Genomic DNA, 11,087 nt, shown 5'->3' on the forward strand with positions numbered 1-11,087 from the left:
CTCAAAACATCACCCCCCTCTCAAACAGGCTGGAATGGTTTCTTCCTGCATGTCATGCCTTTCATGGCTTAGCTATTTGCATTCCATCTCCGAAAGACCAAACACATCGATTAGGATCAAAAGGCTCCCCCCTCACTCTCCTTATTGACTTAAAGCAAGATGAGTTGGAAGGGTTGAAGTTATAACAGGGAGCTGGTAGTGTACTTTGGCAGCAGGATGAGATATACAGAAACAACTATTTTCTGGTTTAAAAAAAGAGAGATTGCTAGTAGCCCAGGGTTCCACCACTGCAAAAGTTTCAGACTTAGCAGAGCTGCAGCTCAAGTGTTGGTTCTTTATTAACAGTGAAGGAGGAATCCATTAGCCTGGATGAGGACAAATAAACTGAAGCTCAGTCCATGGATGCACAGAATGTATCAATCCAAAATCTGTTTACTTGAAAGCAAGTCCTACTGAGTTCCATCCGTCTTGGTTCCTAGTAGGTCAGACAGCACTGTTACTTTCCCAGACTTCTATAAAAAGGAAAAAAAAATGTAAAAAAACTTCTAACTCTCATGGTTGTGGTAGAAATCATTTTAAATTTATAAATGGCATCTGCTGAACCCCAAAAGTCCTATAGTTGGTCCACTAGTGATCAGAAAGTCAGTTTCAAATTTGTATACCCTACAGAACCCCGAACTTCTATGGAAGGTTCACCTGCCCGATTAAGTAGTGTCCAACCTGTTCTAACGGGGGTTGCACTCCCCATGAAAGATCAGGTGCGAAGCTTGGGTGATGTGCCTAGATCCATCATTATCACTTCAGGCACAGGTGGTTGCATGGATGGGTTGATATACTAGCTTTCATCAGCTTAGGTTGATTTGCTAGTTGGAACTTATCTGGACAGAAGTAGCCTGGTGACAGTTATCCATGCATTGGTAACCTCTCAGTTGGATTACTGCAGTGTGTTGTAGGTGGAGCAACCTTTGAAAATGGTTTGGAAATACACAATGATGTGGCACCAGTGCATAGTCAGCTGCACTGACTTCCAATCCATTTCAAGACACAATTCAAAGTGTTGGTGTTGTTCATTAAAGCCTTAAATGGTTTAGGCCAGGTTACCTAAAGGAAAACCTCCTCCCATATTTATCTGCTGAGACCCTTATGTCATTTTCAGAGGCCCTCATCCAGGTGCCCCTGTCAAATGAAGTTAGGGGGTGGCTACAAGAGAAAAGGCCTTTTTTGTTGTGGCACCCTGCTTATGGAACGCCCTCCCCAAGGAAGCTCACATGGTACCCACACTGCTATCTTTATGGTGCCAGGCAAAGACACTCCTTTTGTCCCAGCATTTCAGATTCTAGATTTCATAGTTTAGATTTGCCTTGGAATGGCTACTTTTATATATTTTATTCCCTATTCTGATTATTGTTGTTGTATTTATTGTGTAGTTTAAATTCTTTTATCATGTAATCCATCCAAAGAATTTTGTGTTATTGGGCAGGACAGCGTCAAATGAATACATAAATACACACACCCTTTAAAAATGTATGACGTGGGCTTCTGTGGGGTATAGACAGTTGAAACTGGCTTTTTGATCACTAGTGGACCAACTATAGGACTTTTGGGGTTCAGCAGATGCCATCTATAAATTTAAATGATTTCCACCACAACCATAAGAGTTAGAAGTTTTTTTACATTTTTTTTATTTTTTTAGAAGGCTGGGAAAGTAACAGTGCTGTCTGACTTACTAGGAACCAAGACGGATGGAACTCAGTAGGACTTGCTTTCAAGTAAACAGATTTCGGACTGAGCTGTACATTCTGTGCATCCATAGATGCATGAATATGGAATGTTTAACAACTGCCTCCTCTTGCTGGCTGAAGCGCAACCATTTTATTTAGCCTTGTAAATTCTCATCTGTAACTTCCTGCAGGGAAAAGCAGCTTCCACACCACCCCTTGCAAAACAGCAGCTCCTGAGGTTGTTTTATATTAAGGCATACCTGCCCAGTCCTACTAACTTCCAGATGTTTGAACCACAACTCCCATCAGCCTCAGCCATGATGGCCAATAGACAGGGATGATGGAGTCCAAAACATCTGGAGGGCACTGGGCTGGGAAAGGCTGTATTAAAGTATCTGCGGCTTTCTGGGTTGCGACATGGGCCCTTGGGATTGTTAGCTGATGACAAGATTTTTGGAAGCAAGAACATTAGTGGTTTGGATTATGTTTATAATATGTCTAAAAACCAGGATTTTATTAACTGCAAGAACAGACAGCTTGCCTGGGCAAGTCAGCCAAGACAGGAATGATTTACAATTATTTCTCCGGATGTTTTATTGAAACCTAAAAGCCGCCATAGGGCTTCACAAATTGGATATGGGAAGAGAAGCTGGGAGAGGTGGGGTTTAACCCTTCTCACACAATGCTGATTCCCCAATCTAAATTCACTACCCCAAAACTGCTATCTGCTCCATGGCAAGGCTGATAAAAAGAAATTAAAAATGGAATTAAATCAGGGTGTGTTCTTTTTAATTTAAATTGGATTTCAAAATGTCCTTAAAGCAATTAGTAAAAAAAAAAGGCTAGGCCAAAGATATTCATCATAATTACTAATTATACAACTTTTAATTATATTCTATGAATATGGTAATAGCAGTTTATGGAGATGGAAGAAAACCTGATCCATGTGCAGGTTTTGTTAATGTTGTTGTTTGTTGAAGAAAACTAACCAGAAGAACAAACAATCTTATATTAGTACAATTTAAAAGCCTATTTGGTGGTGGTGATTCTGGCACATCATGATAAAAAATATCACAATGAATTGAATTTGGAGCTGATTAATCTCCTGAATGACTTAACAAATTCATTCTGCTTTAATACTAAAATGTCCAAATTATAATCCTATTTCTGATGAAAATTAATCTGAAAACAATTCAGAACAGTTGCTTAGTGTGTACTTACCTTCTAATAAAACCTACATCTCTAAATATGTATTAAGGTTATATTAAACAATAATGTACTTCTACTAAAAATATATATGGTTAAATAGAATCTTCCTCACTTGTGATTTAAAGTGTGACTTAAATCATTAAAATTGAGTCCTTCAGAGCAGTGATTTAAATCATGATTTAAATCAATCTGATTTACACAGAATCAGCTTTGGCCCATGGTAGAAAACATACAGGTGCATGTATACTAATCACTGATGGGCTAATAGCAGCTGCAGAGAATTTGACAGAAATAGTGCTGGGGTGGGGGGGAATCCTACCATCTTGGGCTGGGGGGGGGAAGCTACACAAATAGCACTAGCTCCCAATGCATTTCAAGGAACTTCTTGATCAAGGAAAATGTAGTGCTTGCTTGGGACAACTTACCTAAGCAGGGGTGTTGCTCCTGTGACTTCTCACTGCTCAGACGTGGGAAGTGTGTTACAATATCTTCTCCTGAGCTCGCTCAGATAGTACCAGAGAAGGCTTTTATTGTGTCACTGCAGGCCTGATTTGCAAAATTTTACAGGGGTCCAGACAACATCATTCTCCATTCAGAGGAGGTTGGTGGGTCCGATGTCACTGGGGCAGTGAATCCACTGGGTTTCAGTCAGAACTCTAAAGTAATATCAAAAGCTGTTTCCCTCACTCACTCTTAACCCTCACACCTTTTCCCACCACTTCTTCCAACCTTTTCTTACCATAGAAAATCTGGTAAGGGAGAAAGGACAGAATAGCTGCATAGTGCCTTCCCAGCAGAAGCACTAGGTGTCTGAAAGCATCCCCAGGTGCTTATGGTTTCCAACTGGCATCCCTTAACAGGGACCAGAACAACAAATTCCCCAATCAACTGATCAGATGCAGTGTTGACAGGGCCAGCATCAAAGGTAGACATATTTTCCTATCATGCAGCATATTTGCATTTCTATTAAGTATGGTTGAGTTGAGTCACCAATCAAAATACTACCTATTATTTGATCGTGGTCAAATGCTACAAGAACACTCTTGTGTAAATGGCCACCTAATATTTATTTATTGGGCAGAGCACAGTATGCCACCATTTTAGATCATAGATGACAAGTGTTCAGGGCAGATGAACAAACCTCATTAAAGGTAGAATGAAATATCAGCGTAATAAAAACATCAAATCAGAACACATGCCGGAATAAGTAAACAAAAATAAAAGCAGCAGTCATTTAGCAGAAGACCGACTAACATGTGACCAAAGCAAAGTCCCCAAAAGGAAGTCGAACAAAACTACTTACAGAGCAATCCTACGGGCCCTGGAACGAAATCCCAGGGACCAGAGGATAAAGTGGACTTACTCTCCCAAGGCCATGGACCCTGCTATAACCTCAGAAAAGGAAATCCAAATGGTGATTCCCCCCCTCCTACCCCTCACGGTAAGCTCTGCAGGGGCTTCTCTTCTAACATCACTGTGACAATCTCAGAAGAGGGTTGGAGAGGGGAGGAAGGAGGCCTGCTGCTGGGCAGAGAGGGGAGCGAACTTAGAAGACACGAATTTGCAGGATCCACAAACCTCTCCCTTCCTAGCCATGCCCCCCCAGGTAAGCCAGCATGCTGGATGTTCTCAGAGGCCTCCCTAGATAAAAACAGCTAAAACGAGGAATAGGAGGCATTTTTACCTCCCTCCCGTCTGCCGGGCAGGGCACAGGATAGATGGAGGGCTGTGATCTAGGAAGGCCCTCTCCCATTTATAGAGCATCAATCTGCTATGATTGCCCCCTTAGCCCACCAAAAGCCCATATAAACAGGCTAGAATTCACTTGGTTCCTAGAGGATAATAACTAAGAGCCAAGTGGATCTCCTTTGGGAGGGAGTTCTACAAGTGGAGGTGCAACCACAGAAAAACGCCTCCAACAATGATCTCAGTTGTCAGAAAGTGCATAAGGGAGCAGGAGTATCATATTAATGCTATTGGCAGGAATCCTGAAGGAGTGAGGGGAGGGGGTCAGAGGCCCACATAAGGTACTGTTCAGCCCACATGAGAAGGAGCTTTCCACATTAGAGATGGCTCCTGACTGGGTCAGTATATACACAGAACCCCTTCTCATGCGTGTGAAATGCACCACTGGGGGTTGGCCGCGACTGATCCACAATCCCCTCACACGTTATTCGAATGTGGGGACTGTCAACTGAACTTGCACTCAGAGCGGGCATCCCTCCCCTTTCCTGCCACTCCAAAGAACTTCATTAAGCCACAAGGGCTTAGCTTTTCCAACTGGCATCCTTTAACAGACACCAAAACAAGGAATTCCCTAATCAACTTATCAGATGCAGCAATGACAGGACCAGCATCAGAGCTAGGCACCACTGGGCACCTGCCAAGGCCCACAGCACTGCTGTCAACCCTTGGAGCCTCCTGGCCCTGCTCCTGTTCTCCTTGCTGTCACTGCTTGTTCACCTGCCCTCTCCAAGCATTGGCCAGAGTGAGGAGAGGTATCCATCATTTGACTTGTACTCTCCCTCTGGGCAGTTGCACAAATTGGATCCAGAGGGAGGGGGAGAGCAAGTGAATAGGCGGTGGAGACAGAAGCAAAGAAGAGGTGGACCCACTAAGGAAAGAGATCCACTTCAGAGCATCTAGGCCTGCAAAAACCTGGAGCCAGAACTTCTGTGACAGAGGGCTCATCTACACCAAGCAGGATATTGCACTATGAAAGCAGTATGAAAGTGGTATATAAAAGGCAGGAGCCACACTACTGCTTTATAACGGTATTGAAGTGCACTGGCAACTGTTGGGGCCCATTGACACATACCATATACTGCTTTTATACCGCTTTCATAGTGTTATATCCTGCTTGGTGTAGATGTGTCATGGGCCCCAACACTTGTTAGTGTACTTCAGTACCACTATAAGGCAGTAGCATAGATCCTGCAGTGCACTTCAATACTTCTATAAAGCAGCAGTGTGGCTCCTGCCTTTTATATACTGCTTTCATAGTGGAATATCCTGCTGGTGTAGATGAGCCCAGAGTCTCTTTCAAGTTGGGAAAAAATCATTTTAACCTGATCTTTGTGCAAGGTTTCCTGGAACAAACTAGGAATTCTTTTCTAGCTATTTCCAAACATAACTAACAGAGTTCAGTGTTCTTTTTCATCACTGAACAGAACATTATGATCTAAAAGGTCACGCATTCTGCCTGATCATGTGAATGAACTAACAAGTATATAAACTGTAGGACCGGAAGTACAAGATGCACAAGAAGGAACTCAAAATGAAACCACTGCATTTCAGAAGTTCATTAACCAGGTTCTGCAGAATTAAATCAAGAAAACAGAAAGGATGTAAATGGAGTTAAATTTAATTAAAACCTATGTTAAATCTAATGAAATGACCATAACTGTGGAGAGGGAAAAATCTTTTTTTACTGGGATGCTGAACAGCCTGAATCTACATTCACCAAGGCTGAAGTTTTTCAACTCCTCATCCCTCTGGGGGAGGAAAAAAAGAAAGCAATTCCTGAGAAAAAAGGAACAGGACATAGATGCCAACATGCAGAATTCACATTGCTACGGAACTAGGATTGCTAGCTAGCCAAAATGTTACACTGGAATGGGTGTGTGGGCTGCTTTTGTACATGCATTTGCATTTGTACGTGCATATGCAATGAATGCTTTATGCTATAAAACAGGGGTGGTCAGAAGGTAGATCAAGATCTACTGTTAGATCTCTGGATAATCTGCAGTAGATCAGCAAGGATTCCATTCAAATCTCAGTTCAGACAAAAAGTGACTGAATGGCCTAAGCCAAGTCATTCTCAGCCAGTGCCCCATCCCCACACCCAAATTTGCCCTGCCTTATAGCATCTCGAAAAAGATTACTAAGATACTGTGAAGTGCTTCAAACACGAAGGAAATGTGGGAGATACATCATTCCCTCTATTTTCCCCTGCCCAGGCTGTTAAGTGCTGTTGCTTATGTAGCCAAAGTGGAACCATCCACGCAAAAGACAGGGATTCTCAGCAGGCTTGGGCTGAACCGCAAAGTTTGCAAAAGTACCCTGGGCAGCAGGGAGGGAGAATGATGGAAGCAAATGGCTAGAATCCTGAAAAGCGGCACTCTATACTGCAACATTTTATTGCAGGTCCGATTTGTACTTTTTCTAACTGATTACCTTGCACTGCATCTTCACAGCTATAGATGTCTGTGATTCCCCCCCCCTAAGTACTTGTGTATAAAAAGGTACCCAAGACTGCCTTACCATATGCATGACTCATGAGAGATATTGACTATAGGACCCAAGATTATTCCAGGACAGGAGTGTCCTCCAAGCCATTTCGCCAATTGTTTCAGCTAAGCAACAAGAAAAGCTTGGAAACATCAGTTCTTTGATACTCTGTATTCAGGCATGGATGTTAACTGAGCACAATTCAAGTGCCACTTAATTATTGCCCTTTTCTTCTGATTTTCAAAAGACATTATAGATTTATTGCTCTGTGTGGGGAAAAAGCTAGCTAGCAGCAGAGAGAAAATTCTTGCTTAGAATTCAACCTCCTCTCCTAATCAGCATCGAAGTGGAGTTGATTTCACATGTCTTTTTCCAATGTAACTACTACCAAGGGGCAAAAAAGGATCTTCTTCTTGTTGGTACCAACAAGCTAATCACAGTGCAACTGGCCAAACCTTTGAATTTGGCCATCTCTACCAAATCTCAGCCTGTTCACCCTATAATGGTATTTTATAGACCCTGTCCTATCCCTCAGCTGTGTCTATGTTTTCTCCTATACTTGCATTTAAATGACGTTTTAATGGTCTGTGGACTGCAAATAAAGAATTACTTACTTTGTCAACCACCTCTCCAAAGATGTTCTTCTCCATTCCTATGCTGCATATGGCATTTTAATCTTCCTGATTACTTTCCCCAACATTGAGCCTTTGTTCCCAGTTATTACTGAGTCACACATTTCTAATCCCCACCCCCTCAACCGCCTTGCCTTTAGTAAAAACATCTTTTGAGAGGGTGCCTGCTTTGGATATAGAGGCCACAAAGAATGCCTGAGCTTCAGTGCAGTCCACGTTGTAATCATTTCCCTTATCTGTTAAAAACTCTTAAAGCAGGGGTGGGCAACACACAGCCCAAGGGCCACATGCACCACCACCACCCCCGGCCTTCCCCCCTTTTTTTTCTAGTCCCCGTCATGCTGCTGCCATGCTGCTGCATTTCAGCAACAAATCTGGCAGCATGGCAGGAGTGTGATCCCCTAGTATCTTCTGGGGGGAGGAATTAGCCCCCATACTCCCAGGAGCACCCCTACCCTGAATTAAAGGAATGCTTCCTGCCTGCCAAGGGTCTTTCAATGCATGAGCCTTTTATCAAAAAGTACATAAAGAAAATTGGGGTGGGGAGCTTGAAGACCTATTATTAGAAGAAAAGGAAGCCTCTACTCCCTATGCACATTCATCTCCCATGTGGTGCATTTTGCAAGCTTTTCCTCTTTCTGTTGCTCATGGGACAGACTTTGTTTCCTGATGTAACCAAGCAAGTGCCTTTCCCTCTGCCTTTGCGCTTTCCCTTTCAGCATGAACCATGCCTTTCTGGCTAAAATGCTGCTTTCTTGCCCTTCCTCTTCTTATGTATTATATTTTTAAATCCACCCAATAACATTCTCTGCGCGTTACATCCTTACAGACTGTGCTGAGATTCTAGCCCATTCTGCAACCCTGTACTCCATGCAGCCCGAAATTCAACTCTAAAAAGACATATTTATTTATTTTAAATAGTGTGTGGAATGAATGAATGCAGGCAGGAGAGCTCAGACCAGAGCATTTCAAGAGCATCAAAGGCTACCTTATACCAAGTCAGTATTCTTTACATAAGGATTACCAGTTCCCATTTGTTTAACAAAAGGAGCAACAAAACTACTTCAGGCTTGCAGGATCTACTTTGTTTTTTTTTACCAGAACCTCAAAATCCACCAACTGGAAGTCTGGTACAAAAACATATACACTTAGGGAGGAATCCTATGGGACTTAGATAGAGTCCAGGAGGGTGGCATAGGATAGTTCAGTTCCCCAGATCAGAGGTCAGGGACAGTGCTCCAACCTCAGAGCCAGCAATCCGTGCTCCCCACCCCCTCCCATGCCAGCTGCCTCTCTTAAGTTGCAAAAGTGACCTCAGAGAGGAGGGAAGGGGTGTTTGTTGGTGGCCAGGAAGAGGACTGGAGAGGATGACTTAGACCATATCTTCAGGCCTCCCCAACCTCCTTCCCCCACGCTCCAAGAGCCCCACCTAGATGGGTGAAAAAGCCCATCTAGCCAAAATGTAGAGTGGAAGGAGGGAGGAGACAAATATCGCCTTCGCTGCTCCTTCCATTCAGCATTAGATGGCAATAAGCCTCCAAGTTTGAGATAAAAGAATTCTAAGACCAAGAATTTTGTTTTGAGTACCAAATCTACCTTCTGCACACCCCTGGTTTACACTGATTGGATTGAGTTTGGGACTTTTTGTATGCAAAAACCATGTCTTCTACCACTGAGCTACTAACCACCCTTCCCCATTACTAAATGGGCATATCCAGAAGCTAGGGGGAAATGCATTTATGTGAAGCTTTGTATGGACCTGGAAAACAATTACTATTGTTGTTATTCTCAGGGGAAGCAATAAAAACAACAAGGAGATTTCCAGAGAACGTGCACATGTACATCACATGTTACCATCTGCTGATTATTCTGAGGAAAAGCCATTGAAATGCAACTGAGTCAACAGGGGCAAGAAAACTTTGAACTTTTTATCTAACTAGTTGGGTGCAGCAGAGCAAAACTACATATCCTGCAAGTCTTGTGCAAGAAGCTAAAAGCCAAGGGAACAAAACGTAATAACCCAAAAAGAGCCATGCTGGATCAGACCAAGGTCTATCTATTTCAGCATTCACATAGTGGCCATCCAGCTGTTGACCAGGAACCCCACAAGCAGGACTAGGGTGCAACAGCACCCTCCCGCCCATGTACAGAAGTGATTCTCTTTGGGGTTAATACCTACATACCCAAAGGGGATTGCTTCTACCCCAAACTTAATTTGGAACGGGGGGGGGGGGTTCTCTGAAGACTACATCAATCCAAACTTCAAATTGCTCAGTTCCCTAGAATGACCCGCCGACATCAATATGCAGGAGGTCCAATCATTTGTAGTGCACACACGTATGCATACCGAGGTTCCTTAGCTACTCTTCTAATTAAATGCATGCAATCACCGCAATCTCTCTTCTTCAGCGAGACGGCCCCGTTCACCACGCGAATGCGCGCCGCCTCTTAAGCAGGGCTCATTCATAGCTTGACCCCGTAAACCTTCTCTCGGCTACCCCACTCTTGCCCAAGGGATCCCTCGTTCAAGGCATTTGAGACCCGGGGTTCCACCTTGCTTCATTCCTGTGCCAGACCCAAAACCCTACAGGAACCCCGGAACGCTATAGCCCGCTTCCCCACGTACCAAAGCGAAGCACATTGCCATACAATACCCACCGCGTAAAAATCCGTAATTGGAATTACCCATGCGCGGGCGCGCACACCCACCGATCCTCCCTCTCTCTCTGTCTCTCTCTCTCTCTCTCACTCACACACACACACACACACAGGCCATTTAACAAACCCTCCTACTCAATTCAACAAAAGTAGATTGAAGCAGCCAATCGCACCCCGATGGATGCAGCCCCCCTCCGACAAAACATGAAACCCCTGGAAGTTTTATTCTACAGATCTCCATCATACACTTGCTGGACCTACCCATCCATTCACCCAGCCCCTAACAAATATCTAGATCTCTACACACACACACACGAATGAATCTTGACAAGACCTTCCCATTTGCAGCCCCCACCTGAACAGAAAAAGCAGCCCAGCCGCAACACCCTCCCCCGCACCGCAGAAAAGACCCTCCCCCATCCCGCACCCCTCCCCAGCTCACCCGATGCGGAACAGCAGGGGGCCGGCCAAAGCCATGGGCATTTGGGGCAAGCGGCCAAAGACGTTGCTCAGGGCCCAGCGACACGAAGCGGCGAGAGCGGCTGGCAGAGCTCGAATCCGCCGCAGCAGCCGCCAGCCCAGCCAAGCCATGCTCTGCGGAGGGAGCGCGCGGCCAGCATCAAACCCGCCCCCCACC

At 44.2% G+C, this 11,087-nt stretch overlaps 1 protein-coding gene across 1 annotated transcript in view; it reads right to left on the minus strand.

Moving 5' to 3' along the window:
• Positions 1-11,072, minus strand: part of LOC134392422 (probable hydrolase PNKD) — a 39,962-nt gene extending 28,890 nt beyond the window's left edge. Inside the window, exon 1 of the mRNA XM_063116748.1 lies at positions 10,893-11,072. Within this exon, the coding sequence (XP_062972818.1) occupies positions 10,893-11,041 (149 nt within the window). The 5' untranslated portion in view covers positions 11,042-11,072. The remainder of the gene's footprint in view (positions 1-10,892) is intronic.
• Positions 11,073-11,087: the final 15 nt, after the last annotated feature.

Source organism: Elgaria multicarinata, chromosome 2 (genome assembly GCF_023053635.1).
Source record: "Elgaria multicarinata webbii isolate HBS135686 ecotype San Diego chromosome 2, rElgMul1.1.pri, whole genome shotgun sequence".
Classification (NCBI taxonomy): domain Eukaryota; kingdom Metazoa; phylum Chordata; class Lepidosauria; order Squamata; family Anguidae; genus Elgaria; species Elgaria multicarinata.